The sequence below is a fragment of the Polyodon spathula genome, chromosome 11 (genome assembly GCF_017654505.1).
Source record: "Polyodon spathula isolate WHYD16114869_AA chromosome 11, ASM1765450v1, whole genome shotgun sequence".
NCBI lineage: Eukaryota > Metazoa > Chordata > Actinopteri > Acipenseriformes > Polyodontidae > Polyodon > Polyodon spathula.
The window spans coordinates 41923757-41943723 of NC_054544.1; the positions used below are offsets into that span (position 1 = coordinate 41923757).

Here is a 19967-nt window from a genome sequence, read left to right on the forward strand (position 1 = left end):
CTGCGATGTGAATACATTCAGGTAAGTGTACAGTAATTGTGCTAGTACTACAGTGATGATATGAACAGTGAGATGCTTTGTGGCTGAGAATTGTGTGTCTTTGTGCATATTATTTTGATATGTGGCCTGTGTTCTACAGGACAGTAGGAGGGCTGTCAGCATTGTTCTGTGAATTGTGAAATGACAGTAAATCACATGAATGAATCTTGTTTTTCAGAGAAGGATAGAGTTGGATGTGGGAGTTAACCAACCTGAGTTCCTCTATGTTGACGAAGCGGGCTTCAATCTGGCCAAACGTCGGCGCCGTGGTCGCAATGTTATTGGCCAGCATGTCAGTCCCAGGGGCAGCGGAGCGGGAATATAACAGTGTGTGCGGCCATATAAAAATGGAGTTGTGGCACAAAATCATGTCCTAGGGCCATAAAATTCAGCCCATCTGCTGAATATTTTGGATGTTCTACATAATCGCCTCGTACATCCAAATGCTGGAGTAACATTTGTCGTAGTCTGGGCATGTAGTGACATCACAGTGCAGCAGTGCCAGGGGTGGATAAGGCACTCCAAGAGGTCATGTGGATGAAAATCAAATGCCTCATGCTGAAGAGAGGTTTGATAACAGATGAAATGGTGTGGAACCTCATACCAAATGCATATTGTATCTTATTCTGTATATTTACAATACTGCAAGTTATCATTTTGTTCACTGTGATTTAGATCACCTTTTTATTTGATTTAAACAAAATATTCATGTTTTATTTTCGTTTATATTGGTATTATTTTGTGTTCACTATAATTTGTTAAGGATTATTTTATGTTTTATTGCTCAAATGATTAAAATGAAACTATTTGATGTTTTGGTGCTATGAATTGCTTTTGCATAAGCAGCTCTCCAGATAGATGCAAACATTGTGACACACAGATGGGCAGCTGTCAAGGTAACAGTTTTGAATTAGTTTACTTCTATGCAGGTTCATCTTAATCCAACTAAATAATCATATCCTACTTCCCAGATGCACTTTGATTTTAGAATATTTATTTCCAGTCCTTTTCCCAGTAGTCTACAAAAGGAAGAGGGAAATAAATAGAATACCAGAACACAACAAAAACTCTCTCAGGTAAGGGAACATTGTTCATAAAAAGAATGTGAGTACAACACCTTAACATTTTAATAATGAAACAGGCTCTTTAATGTAGAAGCGCAAGAACTCTGTTTATAGAAGCAACACTTTTTAAGAATGTCATTTGTTTTATTTGATCGAAAACACCAGCGGACAAAGGGTGGCATTTAACATTAAATCAATGTATTTCATGTTGTTTAAATATACATTCGCATTAAAGAGACTTAAAAAGACAACAACGAATTACCTAATTCCCGAGATTACAAATCTAGCAAACTTAACAAGGTATACAGCATATCAAACATGTTTCAGTTTACATAAACTGCTTTATACTTTAAAACTTTGTGGATTTTCTATAAATAAAATCATTATTATGTACAAAATGTTTTATCATCATTCCAGTTCAGTAAAACACACACAAAAATTATCACAGGACACATTTTTTGTTGGCTTCTAAACTTGCAAAAGCCTTTCTAAACAATTCATTTCAATACATGCATATTTCATCCCCAAAAACTGGAATTACTCAGTGGCTTGGAAAAGGTTTTTTTTTAAAGTTAAAACAACGAAGAAGAAAAAAAAAAGAGTAAAGTTAGCTAACAAAATAAATTTAACCTGCCCTTGTTCTTTCATTCATTAGGTCGTAAATGTGTGAAAGAAACACAAGTTACAGCAAACATGTACTTTCATTTTAAAACGTCAGATCTCATTCTCCGTTAATCTCAACACGTCAGTTACTACTTCACTCACTGGGTCATTTCACTTCACCAGGGTCAAAGCATGTTACAGGCTGAAAGCAGGCTAGTCAACAGGGAAGCAGCTATTGTAGGGGTGTGGACAATTTCACTCTTCAGTTTAAATGACCGATGAAGTGGAACACTTCCTGAAAGCTTGGCTTGAGATATCCCCTTTTAAAATGAAAATTCCTCTTTACTATACCATGTGTTTCTTTCATAACTGAGACCAACTGGTAAGATTTATGGAATTATTTTGTTAGCTCCAATCACTTGAACAGTATCACTCCCGAGATGAAATGTCCTTTTAAAACTTCCATCCTGTTGCATAGTTTAGCTTTGTACATAATACAAATACAGCATCCTGGGTCGTTCTTTACAATCACAGAAAGTGTTCAAAAACCTTCTATACGTTGAAGACTCGAGATCCACTTTGAAACACAGCAGAGGGGTTTTGGGATAACTTGGTATTCACCATGGGCTCCTTAAAAACAAAACAGACACAATTCACAACCAGATTTCAACATCATTTACATTTACACATAACAAATGTAAAAGAGGAGATCAGTTACAATACAGTCTATCAAAACAAGTGATTAACAGGCTTTAAAATGCATTCACTTTACCTTACATTATCACTGTGCTAAATTCTTTGTTCAATTAGAAATATGCACATTTTTCAAGTGCAAGTTTAAATACTTGGTATGACTAACTCATTTTTCCCTTTTATGACTTCTAGATTCACTTTGTATATCATTTCCTGTTTCAGCCATCACATTCCAGTGATGTTTTAGAGCACCTCATGTTTCTGAACTTTCAGAAACATGTTTAAAGTAATTCCAGTATAAACCAAATGTATATGTAACAGGCAGTATTTTGTGATGTACTGCTGTTACAGATTCTGGCCCCTGTCCTTGGGATGAAAATAGATTAAAAGCTCTATAACCATGAATGAAGACAAGCCTTCTGGTAAACATAATGATTAAGATGCTTTCATGCAATGTGTGGTTAGCACCCAGCCTCAGCTCTGTTACACAAAGATTGAACTGGGAACAAGCAAGACCTCAAATGCAATTTTAAAATGAGAACTGTTCAAGGAGATAAAAATGATATAAAGAAGGATTTCATAAAGGATTTCATATATACCATGCACAAAACATGTATACTTCTTTCAGTGAGTTCAAATTCCTTGCGTGATTCATGAATTCCTTGTTTCATCCAAGCATAGCCTTTGCGTTTTTTGCACAAGTCATACTTGAATTCCTTCCTTATCTCTGTATCATTCTAGAATTCTTCTTGCTTTAAACTTGCATCTACGATGTCTAGCTGGACCCAGTATGATTCTTATACAGTGCCTATAGAAAGTCTACACCCCCTTGAACTTTTGTTGTGTCAGTGCCTCGGAGTTTCATGCATTTAAATTAGGATTTTGTTCCACTTATTTACACACCATACTCCACACTGTTAAGGGGAAAAGGTTTTTATTGAGAGAAAAATTATATATTAAAAATACAAAACTGAAAGATCATAATTGGATAAGTCTCCATCCTCCTGAGTTAATACTTGGTAGAAGCACATTTGGCAGCAATTACAGCTGTGAGTCTGTTGGGATCGGTCTCTACCAACTTTGCACACCTAGATTTGAAAATATTTGACCATTCTTCTTTACAAGACTGTTTAAGCTCTGACAAGTTCCTTGGGGAGTGTTGATGGACAGCACTCTTCAAGTCATGCTACAAATTATCGATTGGATTTAGGTCAGGGCTCTGACTGGGCCATTCAAGGACATTTACCTTTTTTTGTTCCTTACACTCCAGTGTAGCTTTGGCTGTGTGCTTTGGGTCGTTGTCATTTTCCTCAAGGACTTCTTTGCACTTTGCTCTATTCATTTTCATCCATTTTATCCTGACAAGTACCCCAGTCCCTGCTGATGAGAAACATCCCCATAACATAATGCTGCCGCCACCATGCTTTACAGTAGGGATGGTGTTCTTTCGGTGATGTACTGTGTTGGGTTTGCGGCAAACATAATGCTTTGCATTTAGACCAAAGAGTTCCATTTTAGTTTCGTCAGACCACAAAATGTTTTGCCACATGGCTACAGAATCTCCTGAGTGTTTAATTGTATACTTTAAATGGGACTCAAGGTGGGCTTTCTTGAGTAATGGCTTCCTTCTTGCCACCCTACCATACAGGCCAGATTTATGGAGTGCTTGGGATATTGTTGTCACATGCACACTTTGACCATTCTTAAAAAGCCTGTAGCTCTTGTAAAGTTGCCACTGGCCTCTTGGTAGCCTCTCTGATCAGTCTCCTTGTTGCTCGGTCATCCAGTTTGGAAGGACGGCCTGATCTAGGCAGGGTCTTGGTGGTGCCATACACCTTCCACTTCTTAATAATCGTCTTGACCGTGCTCCAAGGATATTCAAGGCCTTTGATATTTTTTTTATACCCATCCCCTGATCTGTGCCTTTCAACAACTTTGTCCCGAAGTTCTTTTCAAAGCGCCTTGGTGCTCATGGTTGAGTCTTTGCTTTGAAATGCACTACCCAGCAGAGGGAACCTACAGGAACTGCTGAATTTATCCTGAAATCATGTCAATCCCTACAATTTAACACAGGTGGAGGCCACTTAACTTGGTGTGTGATGTTGAAGGCGATTGGTTACACCTGAGATAATTTAGGATTGCTACACTCCCTCTAGAATCCTCAGTGAAGACCAGCAACTTTCAGTGCCAGGATGCTCCCCTGCTCTCCCCTGACTGTATGACACACCCTGCACACCATGCTGCCATGCTTTTCCAAGTTATCTACTTGGAGACCTTTGGCTGTTTTTGACATCATCTGTGTCTTTCCCCAGTGGTGTAAGCACCTCAGCTCCATGGTTGCTGAGTCTGATAATAACGATTCAGTAAGAAGACTTCAAGGAGAGTGGAAGCAAGTTGCTGAAAATACCTTTAGGAGGAACACAATACCCATAGTAATTTCCATTACATGAGAGTAAAACTTCATGGTGATTTGAACTCAGCTCTCACCATGATAAGCACCAACTAAGACGTAGCTTTACAGTAAACTAATGTGATCCATCTGTATCTCCATCCATTTGTGTTTCTTTCCATCTGTTGATGTAGATATCCTTCTGTCTGGTGTTGACCGCTGAAGTATAATGCTGGCTCCAGGGATCAGCTTATTTTGTCTCCCCAGCACATCAGCACACACAATGGCTGTGATGCTGGCTCCGCGGATCGACCACAGTGCGGTCTCCCCAGCACATCAGCATGACAACTGTCTCGATTGAAGTAGGGTACATCTCTGGGGTCTTCAAGAGGGCACCTTCTGTCCTCGGTGTTTCGTCGACTAGCCCGAGTATAACAAGAGAGCACATTTGGATAAATTATGCAGTACAGTAAACCTACAACGTAGGAATTTTATTTTACAATAATGAATATCACTGTACAACACTGCAGCGTTCATTCTAATTAGCTTGGTTTGGGAACAGATTCACTGTAAATACACATCTTTTAAAATCTACATTGCAGTGTCTTATTTATGAAAACAAATATAGAGCCCTTGCGGGGGAAACTTCAGCTAAACAATGTTTGTGATTATATCTGGCAAGAGGATGGTGTCCTTATAGAGAGACTTCTCTATACGGGAAAATTTATCTACCTCCTGTTGGTGTCATGTGTACATAGTCAAACAAACCAGATCTCTCTCTCTCGCTCTCATCTCGCTCTCTCTCTCTCTCTCTATATATATAGATATATATATATAATATATATATAATATATTTTCTATGTAGATAATCATTAGAGGTAGTTTACTCAACCAATAATTAGTTGAGTGGTTTTTTGCAAATACAAAAAAGCACGTAATAAAATTAAATGCAACATACAAAACTAAATGCAGATATAAAACAAAAAATCTTTATAAAAAAAAACATATAATGACATTTTTAAATTGGGAGGTTTATACAAAATAAAATACTTTAAATACTTGTAATCGTAGTTGTCAAGGCTCAGCCATTACCATAGACACGGTCCGAAGGGAAAGGTCTGACTGGCACCTGTGCAGATGTTTAATTGGAGCAAGTTGTTTGGGAATTAAAATTGTGATGGAAGGAGAAGAGATGTTTGTTTCTAAAATGCCTAAACCCATTAATGTAACCGGTGGATCAAAATATAGCAGTAATTAAATATAGCAAAAATGTAACAATTAATTTTCTTTAATATAATAATAGATTAAAACAAATCCAGGTGTTTGTAAGTACAGTGCTGAGAAAAAAAAAAAAAATTGTGAACCCCTTAGGATTTTTACATATTTCATATATTTCAAACCTAAAATGTTATTAGATCTTAATCTAAGTCCTAATAATAGATAAAGATAACTTGATTAAACAAATGACACAAAAACATGATACTTTTTCAACATATATTTATCCACAAATGATTCAACATTCAATATCCATGTGTGAAAAAGTATGTGAACCTTTAGATTCAGTAACTGGTGGCACCCCCTTGAGCAGCAATGACTTCAACTAAGTGTTTCCTGTAACTGTTGTTCAGTCTATCACATCAGTTTTGAGGAATTTTTGCCCATTCCTCCTTACAGAACTGCTTCAACTAAGTGACATTAGCCAAGGTGAGAGTGGCCTGCAGATCCTTGGATGTTACTCTGGGATTCTTTGTGACTTCCTTGATGATTTTACGATTTGTTCTTGGAGAGATTTTGGTAGGATGACCGCTCCTGGGTAGAGTGACTGTCTCCACTTGTAGACTATTTGTCTGACAATGGATTGGTTGAGCCCCAAATCTTTTTCACATACCCTGAATCTTAATTACTCATTGTTTGCCTAATTTATACATCATTTTGTTTCAAAAGACATGGAATTGGTAAATATACACCCTATTGGATATTTAAGAAAAGACTGGTTTTGATTCAAGAAGGCTATCATGATAAAACTATGGAAATTCCATAATTATCATTGGGGTTCACAAACTTTTTCTCAGCACTGTAAATCTGAATTTTGATGCTGAAAGATCTCGCCACTGTCAAATCAAATACTATACTGCATCTATTTTCCACCAAGAATGGGGGGACTGTACATTACCATTACTGTCGCTAATGTTTGTCAAAATTATTATTATTATTTTTTTAATTGGATAATGTTTAAAACAAATATGTAGGTAGTTAAAACATTATGTATACCATACTATTATTTAGTTATTATTTTATTAATACATATCTGTTATAAAATAAAAATAAATTAATAATAAAAATAATTTCACAGGACTGTAGTTATTAGTATTCCATACACAATTACTGCAGGCCTATAAAATACATATTAGTTGGCTCTATTAAACTTGGGTGTTTCACTCTCTGTTTTGTCATTCTGTCAAACATGTAACCATGAAACAATAATTTCTCACTCAGTTAAATAAATTGATTGAATTAGAGGTTAATCCTTATCAACCTCTAAAGATAGAATTGACAACAAATGTTCTCATTACCAGTGTCCACTCATGAAAGCAACAAGTAATCAGCCAATCGAATAGAAAATTGACAGTCGACCTCAGAAAATGGGAGTCGACTAATCAATCGCACGTCATGTGATCATGAAGTAATTGTGAAGCACTCGGTTTCAGACAGAGTGAAGTGCTGTCACAGTTGCAATTTATTAACACAGAAATGACATATTGGAACATTAACTAATAGTTTTTTAAAATTCAAACAGTTTTATAATATGGCGCTCACAAGGCAAAGTGCTTTTTTTTTTTTTTAAAAGCCATGTGAAGTTATCCTATTCAACTTTATTTACCTCAACTACTCGACTATCAATTCAGTAGTCGTTCTATCCCTAGTATACACTAATGCTGTAGCACACCATAGAACTAGATAACTATGGTACTTTACTTGTAAAGGTGGAATGCCCAGCTTGACCTAAGTCGCGGCCCAGCTTTTCAGCAGCAGTATAAATATTTTATCTGAGCTGTGACACCTTTAGAGCTTTCGGTATTGTGGCCAAAGTTAGGGTGCAGAGGTTGAAATACTTGCTCTGGGTTTGCATGGTCGGTGGATCATGCCCAGCATCCATTATGTTTGACACAGACTTCAAGATCTCACATGAAATGTATGAAAGCTACTCAGTATATACAGGCATGTTACACATAGCAGAATGCTGTATGCTTTGCTGCACTATGCAGTGTTTGCTAAGCTTGTTTTGTATGACCTGCAGCTCCAGCTGGATTGAGTCCCGCTCGATAAACAGCAGTCCCTTTGTTATAGCGGCTGTGCGGCAAGTAATTGCTGCTGCCTCAAGGCATTCCTAGAAACTAGCAGCTTTCCTCAGGAGTGCTATCCTGGTAGACATCATTTTAATGAAATGTTAAATCATACAATCATTGTGTGCTGTCCATAAATCAGCTTCCAGACAAATTGAGCAGGTATTTCACTGCAGCAAGCTTCCGGTACATCATTAGAATATCAGGAAGATTTTTAACCTCTTCGTTCCACTGGAAATGTTTCTAACTCCTTTCTACAGCACCTTTCTTGTTTAAGTAGCTCATAACAGCCACAAAGGATCCTTAGCGAACTCTGAGGCCTGATTTTAGCAATATAAATTATGGTATATGATATAGTGGAATTCAACCCTGGTTGTCATGTACCCCCAACTGGCTAGGTTTTTTATTTGTCAACAAGGTAAGACATTTTGTTTGAAACATGCATTATTTTTCACATTAAATGTTGCTGACAGGCTACTTCTCTCTCTTCAAACAGTGCATACAGTAATTGCTCTATAGTCTGTGTTCAACAGACTGTAACCGGCATCTTAAAAAATGAAAATTGGTTGAAATAAGCGTGCTTCCATGCTTGCTGATGGATAAACACTAGCTGCAATATTCATTTGGAAACCAACTAAAACTAACAAAAAAGCAATGCATACCCCTTCTGTGAATGCAAACAAACTCAACAGATCTCATCAATAAATATATCTTTCATTTGCTAGTATTTGTTAGCAAGTGTACCTTTCCCCTGCGGGTACTGCCCACGTAGATAACTAGAGCACTAAATCCTTTACCCAAAAGCGAAAGAGCATTAGACTATATCAACTTGAAATGGGTCCCCCAGCTGATGACATAGAAGCTTAAAAACTTGACTGTGGAGCAAGCCCTTTAGTTGAATGGTAAGCCCTTTAATTCAGTGAGCTGAGATACCAGTCAGTTGGCATGAAAAACTCAAACTAGACAGAGAAAAAAAAAACGGTCTGGGCGAAGTGATTTTTATTTATTTATTTTTAATCATAGCGCTACAATCACAGTGTGCAATGTCAATTTCCGTGGTATATGTGGCCCATGTCTCATGGTATAAGAATATTATAACTGCACATAACAACTCGTGTTTCAAGCTTGTCATGTTTTGTAATTGGTAATAATCTCTTACCGAGGTCCCTCCCTTGGTCCTTATGTTTGCAGGATTAGATTTTTCCGCTAAGGTGCTCTGCTGGCTATTGCCGTCCACGTGCAGTGTCTCCATCTGCTTGAACACATCTCCCCCAAAGGCTGCTCTGTAGCTGGTCTCTGGTGGAGCGTCGGGGCTCGGAGGCACGTAAGAAGGCTTTTTTCTTACAGGTTTGCATGGTTTGGCGCCCATCCACGGGCGGAATTCATCTCTGTGAAACCAAAAAAGCAAAAATGCAATTTCACAGGCTTAGTTTTATGTAAAAATAAATAAATACATAAATAAAAAGACCTATTAACTCTGGATTTCCAAAGAATAAACATGCTGTGGGAAATGGTGCTGTTGGCATTTTTGCTTGCTAAGCTTAAAGTAATTGAAGCTACCAAAATAGTTCCATATATTTTGTCTCCCATGCACATTCATTCATTGCAAAGTTCTCTGCAGTTTTGAAAGAAACATGTTTTAATTCACATGTATTTTCATTTTAAAACATCTGTAACTAAGAAATCTTAGTTTGCAAGCCTGAGGATGAAATTGTCCCCACCTCTTCACTGGCTTCTTTCCTATCAGCCCTTGGTTGTTATTACTGTCTATAGACCTCCTAAACACAATGCTGCCTTTCTAGGTGAATTTTCTGATCTGTTGTCTTTGTTGTGCTTTAAGTTTGACAAGATTGTAATTCTAGGTGGTTTTAATATTCACACTGACTCTGATCACTGTAACCTAGCACAGGACTTTCTAGCTCTCTTGGACTGTTTTGGCCTTAAGCAGACAGTCCACGCTCCAACTCATAAAAAAAAGCCATATTGGATTTAATTATCACTAACTGTCCTTCGGCTTCTCTCACAAGTAACTTAGATTTAGGAATATCTAATCATCTGGCAATTTTATTTGAATTAGAATTTACTGTCTCTCTTTGTACTCCAAAGCGTACAGTCGACTTTTGAAACTGGCGCTCTGTTGATCATGTTAAGTTCTCTGAATCTGTCCTTTCTTCACTCTGTCTTTCCTATTCCTAATACATTGGATGAGAAGTTGTAGTGTTTCAACAGCTCCACAGTTAATACCTTAGACTCCCTGGCCCCAGTCAATTCTAGGTACGTCTCCTACACCAGCCGTGCGCCATGGTATATCAAGGAGCAGCGCTCTCTTAAGGCTGACTGTCATAAAATTTAGTTTCTCGATCTGTCTGGCTTTGTGGGGTCCTCTCTATCCTGTTTTACACCTCTCACTCTTAATTCTCTTACAGACCAGGCCCTTCGTATGAAAGCCACCTGTTGTCTGTTGGATCCTATCCCCTCTGTTCTTTTTCAATCCTGTTTTGAGCAGCTCTGCCCCTTGGTGTTAATTATTATAAATTAGTCTCTAAGTTCTGGTGTGGTTCTGGTTGCTTTTAAAACTGCTGCATTCTTGCCTGTGCCTAAAAAAACCTCTTATGGCCTAATAATTTTTGCCTCATTTCAAATTTGTCTTTTCTAGCTAAACTTCTAGAACGAGCTGTCACTAGGCAATTAAACTGGCATCTCATTGCTAACAATCTGTCTGAACCCTTTCAATCTGGCTTCCGGATTCCTCATAGTACTGAGACTGCCATGGTCAAAGTCAATGGCAAAGATTTGTTAATGGCTGATGACTCAGGTGCTTTGCCAATTTGAATCCTCTTGGATCTTTTGCAGCATTTGATATCAGTGTTGCTACCTCTGCACTAACTGCCTGTACCCTGATATAAAAAAATTGGATATCGCAAAATTTTTTACACCTTAACTGTGACAAGACTGAGGTAATGCTGTTAATTACTCCCCGCCAGCTCGGTAAAACCAATGCTTTAAATTTGTCTGTTGATGGAACCATGCTTGAGTTCAGAATGAAAAATTTGGGTGTGATTTTTGATCCTGGGTTAATTTTTGAATCGCATGAATACTGTCAAGGTTTCCCTTTTTCACCTTAGAGAAATTGCCAGACCGCATCTCATGCTTTCTCTACCTGCAACTGAAAAACTGGTTCATGCTTTTGTTTTCTCCAGGATCGATTACTGTAACGCCCTGCTCGCTGGGGTGTCTAATAGCATCCTCGCTAAAATTAAATTTGTTCAAAACTCTGCAGCCAGAATGTTGTCTCGGTCCTGCTTAAGAGATCACATCACTCCTGTCTTGGAGGCCTTGCAGTGGCTGCCTATCAGGTTTAGAATTGATTTTAAAATTTTAATGCTGACATATAAGGCTCTTCATGGGCTAGCCCTGACTTATCTGTCAGATCTATTATCTTTTTACACTCCCACTCGCAACCTCCGCTCTGCCGATCTCAGACTGCTGTGTGTCCCGCCTGCTCACCTGCGCTCTATGGGTGACAGGGATTTCTGTTGCTATGCCCCTATATTATGGAACTCTATTCCACTAGAGATCAGGGACTAAGCTTCTTTGAGTGTTTTTAAAGTTAATTTAAAGACTTACTTTTTTAGAAAGGCGTTTACATGATTTTTATGATTGTTTTATCTCCTTGTACTTCTTTTATGCATAATCTGTTTATTTATTGCAGTACGAGATGACTGCTTTTAAGGGCGCTAAGGAAGGAAAGCAGAAACAGACTTCCTATAACGCCTGGCTTACAAACAGATTTCTTTATTCTAGTGTAGTACCAGATATAATTTTTAAAAATTAAAAGGATACAGCTTTTATATATTCCATCAAACATAACTATTAAACACTCTCTCTCTCTCTCTCTCTCTCTCTCTCTCTCTCTCTCTCTCTCTCTCTCTCTCTCTCTCTCTCTCTCTCTCTCTCTTAATATATATATATATATATATATATATATATATATATATATATATATCAATCATCATTCAATTTGCATCACAAAGGAATTATTTTGTGTAGCCCCTTTCCACAAAGTAATCACCCAGCCTGCACAAGATGAATTTTCTTATCCAGTAAGAGACACCCTTCACATTTCTTATTAGCCAATAGCATGTTATACACTGAAGGTGTTTCTTTGTCCCACCACCAATGCACAATACTTGATAATAAGTGTCATTAAACATAATTACATTTAAACTAACACACATTTTTCACAATGTGACATATTGGCTGCAAATTCCTATGAATTTCATTAGCTGCTACTCCTTCAGTCTTCCACTTGAATTGAATTGCATTTCTCTTCAGGACTAGAAAAATCATTACCAAAATAACAACCAAACCATTTTTTATTCAGGTGCTACTCCTATGCAAGCCTATAGACCTCTATTGAAATGTATATGAATTTACAACCATTATATGAAACCCATAATTAAATATGGGATCCTAACATTATTTAATGACTTACAGTGGCTCTCAAAAGTATTCATCCCCCCCTTGGACTTTGGAATCAAAATGGATTTAATTAGGAGTTTTTGCCACTGATAAACACAAAAAAGTCCATAATGTCAAAGTGAAAAATAAAATCTACAAATTGTTCTAAATTAATTACAAATACAAAACAGAAAATTATTGATTACAGCCATAAACTCTATACAGTGGCAAAAACTCCTAATTAAATCCATTTTGATTCCATGTTGTAACACAATAAAATGTGGAAAAGTCCAAGAGGGAGGTGAATACTTTTGAGAGCCACTGTACATTTAGGTGCCACTAATATGTACCGTATAATTCAGTAGGATGTATGTTAATTTAAATGCAATTTCATTTGAAATAGTCACATTTCGCCAAAAAAGTTAAAACAATACATACATAAATAAAAACTGTTTATAGCTTCATTCAAATAGAAACTAATTAACATTTGTGAATAACTGAGCTGGGTAATGAAGTCCATTGGAGTACTGCTGTTAAAGAATATATTTTAATAGAGAGTGTCAGAGAGTGCAAAATTTGAGATACGAGCAGTCGCATGAAAAATAATTATCCTCGGCCATCAATGAAAATAATTCATGCTGAAATGGTTCCCACCATTTCCCTGTCTCAGCATTGTAACATTGTCTCTGCTCCTGCTAGTCTTGTGCAAATGCACATTTCATTCCAGCATAATCCCCAACCATAACTTCACAATACAAACTAAATAAGACAGTCACTTGTCAGGAGCAATGACTGCGCAGGGTCAGACTGGTTTGTGCTTGTGGAATGGTTTGGCTTGAGTTTTGGCTGGGGGTCCCTCTGAGAGCCGCCCTCAAGGCCAGGTGGCGTGCTTCGCCTATCCCCCAGAAAAGATGCAGTTACAGAGGTGGAGGAGGGGAGGATGGAGGGGCAAAAAAGGTGGAGTTACCACTTCCATTCACTTTACAGGTCTGAAATGTGCAGTTTTGAAAAACAAACATGCATTTTCTTTTATATCTGGTACTATACAAAGTTAAAGTTATTAGTTCACTTGCCTACCCTACAGGAATCATGTTACACTTGTACTTCCCAGGTCAACAGTCTGCCGGTTGGTTACGGACAGAAAAGAACACACTAAAGAGGTGTGGACCAGTTATGCTGGATCATAATCCACAGTGCAAATCAAACCGTGTTTAAGAAGGAACACAGTTCATATTGAAAACTAGTAACAAGAATCTCTGTGGTAATTTATCAGTTTTGGATTATTAAGAGTCTGAGTTACCTTTTTAGAATAATATTTCAGATTTCATTTTATATACATCATCTAGAAATGTACAATATTACAGTTTTTCAAATAAATAACTCTGGCATATTGGCACAGAGCTCCTGTGTAGCCTGGAGGCCTTATCAGTCTGGTAACAAACTGTGCTCATCTGAAACTAACTGTGGCATTAACCATCATGTGTGCATGCAACTTAAAACATGGATAGAGTTCATGGATAAGGTTAATAGCAATATTGGATCTAGTTGAAACATGGTCTGCTAGTGATCCGTAATGACTGGAGTGTTTGCATTTTATTTATCCCATAAGCTTATGAACAGTGGAAGGGAATCTAGAATTAAAAAAAAAAGGTATGATTATTATCCAGGTCTCTTTTGCACCTTAAGCAAGCAACAATACAATACCTCTAGCAGAATCATTACCAATGGAAACTTACCCCCCTGCCTACTCACACTCACATTAACAACCATTACAAAATCACATTCTTTTACCATATTGCTGGGAAGTTATATAACCCTGTTAAAGAATTCAACAGCAGCCAGTTGATAAACACCAAGTTATATCTTCAAAGCACACTCTAAATAATTCTTTTTTTGTTATGTATTAATGAGGCACATTTACCACTGCATGTATTCTAAACATGTACGTTCCTTATCTTGCATTATACCACTTTGTGGAGTACTGTGATCACACCAATGTTGTGTTGCACTGTTTATTTAATTTGAGTGCCTGCTCATATAATCAAGTATTTCAAGAATACAGTGTTACTGTCAGCTTCAGATATTCAGGCATACTTTGTTAAGGACTGGACATAGTATTTCAGCAGTACCTTATTAAATGTTTTGAAAATATAGCTTGATAGTTATCAACTGACATTGTTGATTTATTTAACAAGACTGTAGAACTACACAGCAATTATGAAAAAAGAATGTGCTTTTGAAATACAGTACTGTAGATGTAGTTTTGTAATGGTTGTTAATGTGGGGGGGGGGGGGGGGGGGGGGGGTAGTTGTTCTTCCCATTTCCCCATGTATGTACTGGCAAAATGCATTCCTAATTTAGATCCTATTGCTGTACCATCGAGTCTTTTTAAAAATTGTGTTGTATCTTTAACATAGCTTGGTAATTTATCAACGTGTGACCTAAGTTGTTTTTCTGCTATTTCAGCTATTATGTGTGTTGGATTATCAGTCGTGTTGACTATCATTCGCATAGGGTGATTTTCTTTGTGCATTTTAGGATTTCCTCTTGCTAGGCCTGTTCTTGCATTATGCGGCTGCCTGTGTTTTTTTTTTAATTCTTTTGATATAATGCCTTTATTGTATAGTCTCTCAACAATTTCCTTAACCTCTTTCACCGATTTATTGATCCTATTGCTTTTAACTTCTTCATATGTATCTGTATTATTTAATTCACACTGTACAGATTTCATATAGTCATCTGTGTTCATTATCACTATTCCCAAACCTTTATACTTAATTCATAGCTTGTTCTTCAATATTGGTTAAATTAAGTTTTTTTCTTTAGTCCTACTATAATTTCTTGTTTAACTACTTCAATATACATGTCTAACTATTCATCTTTTCCATCCGGAGGAGTCCACGTGCTTGTACTATTAACATTAATCCCATGCTCATAATTACCCTTTGAATCTGAGATATTTTCATTGAAAAAATATTCTGCTAATCTCATGCGTCTCTCTCACTCCTTTTATTCAATTTATCGATTTATTTTTTAGTTGGTATAAACTTAAGTCCTTTACTCAATACTGCTTTCTGGAATGTGGTTAAACTTTTACTTGATAAATTATATACTGTGTCTTCTGTATTATCTTTAGTGTATTTGATACCATTTCCATTTCTGGGTCTCCTATCTTTCTGTTTTGAATTATCTGTCCTAGTCCTGTTTAATTCTTTATTTTGCATTTTATTGTTTACTTTAAACTGGATTATTTTAACTCTTTTAGATTTGTTTCGACTGTCTTTCTTAATTATGCCACAGTATTCAGATGTTCTTCCAGTTTCATTGTCTTTAAATACAAACTGAGAAATGGTTATTGTTGTCTAAAAGATTAATTTGATTATTCTTATTTTTAATAGTTTCTATTGTGCCTTTATATTTAAAACAATCCTTATTCTTTAAATCTGTGTACACGTGTAAGGGCCTATTTAGGAGGTCTACAGCTGCCAGAACTTCTGCTTCTTTAGCGCATGAATCTATACTCCCATCACTTAAATTCATTTTTTCAATATGTGTCACTGAGTTGATGTACATTTCATACTGTTTTATATTGCTTTCCATTAGTTCTATTACATTATGTCTAATTTTTCGATGGTCGTTTTGTGAACCATATAAAACCACACCTAAACATCTAAAGAAACAGTTCCCATCCCTCTCTATTTGAACTATGTTGTAGCCATCATAACTATTATACTCGCACTGCTCAAGCAATCTAATTGAAAGTGTTTCAGCAGTGTTTTCCTTATTTTCGGATTTGTTATGATTTTAAATTTAATTTTGTAATCCCGGTTGACCTATTAATTTGTGTAATTTCGTTCTTCTTTTTGCCCTAATGTTTTAGTTTTTTGTTCTCAGGGTTTTCTACTTTATAATACATGGATAAAGGCTATATTATATCCTGAGCCATTCGAAAAAAAGGCATAATACCACAGTAGTGACGTCAAAAAGTGATAATTCCTCTAGAGGAAAATATACTTGAACTTTAACCAATTCGACTCCTCGAGACAAGTACTTCAGTTCAAACACAAAATGTCTCGTTTTCAATCATCTGACAACACCCACAGTACAGAAACGTTCATTAATGATCAACAAAATGAGAATATGTTAAAAAAAAAGGGGGGGGGGGGAGTAAAGCTAGTACATTCGTATCTCAGAGAAACTGGAGAGAAATGGGAAATTAAAACAAGGTAAATGCAATCATCCAAATAAAGCTGAAGCACTAAAGGATAACGACATAGAACAGCACAGCATAGTACAGCACTGAAACACTACGTTTAAAAAAAAAACAACTGTACTGCTGAACCCCGTCTTCTTTAATATTAGCATCACCAGGGTATCCATGTAAAAAAAAATAATAATAATATAATAATAATAATAATAATAATAATAATAATAATAATAATAATAATAATAATAATAATAGATGGGCCTCTTCAGTGAGTTACAGGAAAACAATTCCATCTCGGGTTTCTGTGACAGTTTATAAATTACTATATTTAGTTTGTCCGTGATTATCTGTGTAAACATGTTATTTAAAACGTTGCTCTATAAACTACACTGTCATTGCTATATAATGCAATATCATATGACTTGTTTGAAATTCATCTATGCAGGTCAAACATGTTATGAGATTCAGTTTCAAGGATTTAAATTCCAAATATGTCATCAAATGATGCTGAAGCATATGCAAGTGCAAAGGCGAATTTCCAGAGAACAATCAAATAACTAGAACTTTATAAATAAACGACTCCCTGCGGTTGCTAAGTTGCAATCACTGTAAAGAGTTCATGTCGCTCACACAGCACACATGGTAACATAAAACAACATTACAGTTAGTAAAACTCGTTACTTGTGGATGGAATGGTTGACCTGTGATTATTAACAATCGTTAAACAAGTTCTTAAGCCATAGTATTAATATTAATGCAACTTTAACCCTAAAAGGAAGCACGCTCCTGGTTACGGGAATCACCGTGGTTGTGAATGGTGCTGAAGAACAGCGCCTCAGGACATACCTGTTAGGGCTTGTTTTCGTTGTGTTTAATCGCTCTGCTCCCCATCGCTGTCTGTTTCTCTCCTCTTTCTCGGCTCTTTGTGCTCCCGGCTGGGGGTATTGATTAAACGGACTGTCTGATGAGGAAACAGAAAATCCATCTTTTTTTCCGTCATTGCTGGTCCAGGGAAAAATATCTTTTTTCGGAATGGGCCAAGGTTTGAAGTCCTGTTTGTACTGAGTCACCGTCTGAAAAGATACATCTGGTGGCTGGTAATCCTCTCGAGGTTTGAAACTTGGTTCTTTCCTTCCCTTCCACGATCGCCTGAACGCCGGATCCTGAACAGTAGGCGATCCTCTGTGATCTGGTGTCAGAGGATAATCATTCCTCAGGGATCTATCCGCCGGGACGTGCTTTGTGACTGATCGAACGTCTTGATCGGTGATTTCCGAGTAATTCTGAATGGTCAGTGGAACTGAGAGATCTGATTTATCAAATTGGTTCCAGAAACGAGCAAGGCAACATACCCTACTAATGCATGGCCAAGCCATAGTCGTTTTTATATATATATTAAAAGGGGAAAACAAATATTATAAACGCACACATAAAGCCATTCCTAGAAAACAAGGCGGGTGCGCTTTCTTCATGTTAGTGTGCAGCAATGCCAAGCTAAGAGAGACACTGCCTGTTTTTAATCAGGGCTTTTCAATACACCCCTCACGTGGTTCAAAGGCTTCCAGTGGATGCAGAATTAATCCATACAGGACCATCAACAATGGAAAATTAGGACCTCAGGACCGACAGGAGGAGTGGAGCATTAGGTACTAGCGCCGTGCAATATCCTACAACACATATCATTCTGAAATGCAAAACGCATTATATTGTAAAACGTCTTTGAACTGCTTTTCAAATTAAGCAGGCAAAGGCACTTCATATTGCAGTATCTCTATATCTGCATTATTTATCGTCATTTGAGTTTAGAGTCGATCGTTATCAATTTCTTATAGTCACTTCTATTCACACTTGCTCTTCTGTGAGGAAAATGTAGCAACGCAGGTTTTGAATTTGCAACGTCAAGTCTCTGAGAGTTGATAATAATAATATCCTCCGAAAATACTTAACAGACCTGGAATATCAGATTAATTTGCATATTCCAAATTTGACTAGTGCTCCACGTCCCCTTGGAAATGCTATGCACGTCGGGTTAAAATGTGATGTTTGTAATGATCTGTTCAGAACAGCTGCTGTGCTTGAACGGTAAAAACAAATTATGTTGAATCGACACCATTTCAGCACCGAATAGTCAGAACAGGGCCAGCGCAAGTTACTGTTAAAAAAAAGATAAAGAAAAGAAAAGAAATACAAATAATGTGGAATAACATACTAAACCCAAGTTATTGACTATTAAATATTGTAATTCTATCGATAACTGCTGTATGTGATATAGATCTCAACTAACCTACAGTGCATGTTTTTTTTCTTTTGCCTTTTGCTTATATTATAATTGTATGTTAGACGTTTCTAGTATACACAGTATATTAAATTATCTATGTAAAACATTATATATACACACACACACACACACACACACACACACAATGCCTATAGAAAGTCTATACCCCCTTTATGCATTAAAATATATAGATTTTTCATTTACCTACACATCCTACCCCACAACTTCCAAGCGAAAAAAATATTGTAGAAAATTATAAAATAGAAATTTGTAGAAAATGTAATTAAAAATACAAACTGAAATAGCTTGGTTGGATAAGTGTCCACCCCCCTTATAATAGCAATCCTAAATTAGCTCAGGTGTAACCAATCGCCTTCAAAATCACACACCAACTTAAATGGCCTCCACCTCTGTCAAATTGTAGTGATTCACATGATTTCAGGATAAATTCAGCAGTTCCTGTAGGTTCCCTCTGCTGGGTAGTGCATTTCAAAGCAAAGCCTTGACCATGAGCACTGTGAAGCATGGTGGTGGCAGCATAATGTTATGGAGATGTTTCTCATTGCCAGGGACTGGGACACTTGTCAAGATAGAAGGAAAAATTAACAGAACAAAGTATAAATAAGTCCTTGAGGAAAACCTGCTGCCCTCTGATAGAAAGCTGAAACTGGGACAGAAGTTCACCTTTCAGCATGACAACTACCCAAAGCACACAGACAAAGCTACACTGGAGTGGCTAAGGAACAGAAAGGTACATGTCCTTGAGTGGCCCAGTCAGAGCCCCAACCTAAATCCAATCGAAAATTTGTGACATGACTTGAAGATTGCTGTCCAGCAATGCTCCCCAAGGAACTTGACAGGGTTTCAATAGTTTTGTAAAGTAAAATG

The 19967-nt window shown here is 36.9% G+C and overlaps 1 protein-coding gene across 1 annotated transcript; it reads right to left on the reverse strand.

The window, feature by feature from the left end:
* Positions 1-830: 830 nt before the first annotated feature.
* Positions 831-18431, reverse strand: LOC121322728 (microtubule-associated protein 6-like). Its single transcript, XM_041262978.1, has 3 exons — positions 17648-18431; positions 9292-9520; positions 831-2336 (listed from the first exon to the last, which is right to left on the reverse strand). Exons 1-3 carry the CDS (start codon positions 18175-18177, stop codon positions 2259-2261), a joined length of 837 nt encoding a protein of 278 aa, XP_041118912.1. The 5' UTR covers positions 18178-18431; the 3' UTR covers positions 831-2258.
* Between the last annotated feature and the right edge of the window lie 1536 nt (positions 18432-19967).

Coding starts and splice junctions, on each gene's coding strand:
- LOC121322728 (XM_041262978.1), bottom strand. CDS start 18,177: ATGGCTTGGCCATGCATTAGTAGGGTATGTTGCCTTGCTCGTTTCTGG. Junction 9,521..17,647: donor ACGAAAACAAGCCCTAACAG/GTATGTCCTGAG, acceptor TTGGTTTCACAG/AGATGAATTCCGCCCGTGGA. Junction 2,337..9,291: donor GGACCAAGGGAGGGACCTCG/GTAAGAGATTAT, acceptor TTTGTTTTTAAG/GAGCCCATGGTGAATACCAA.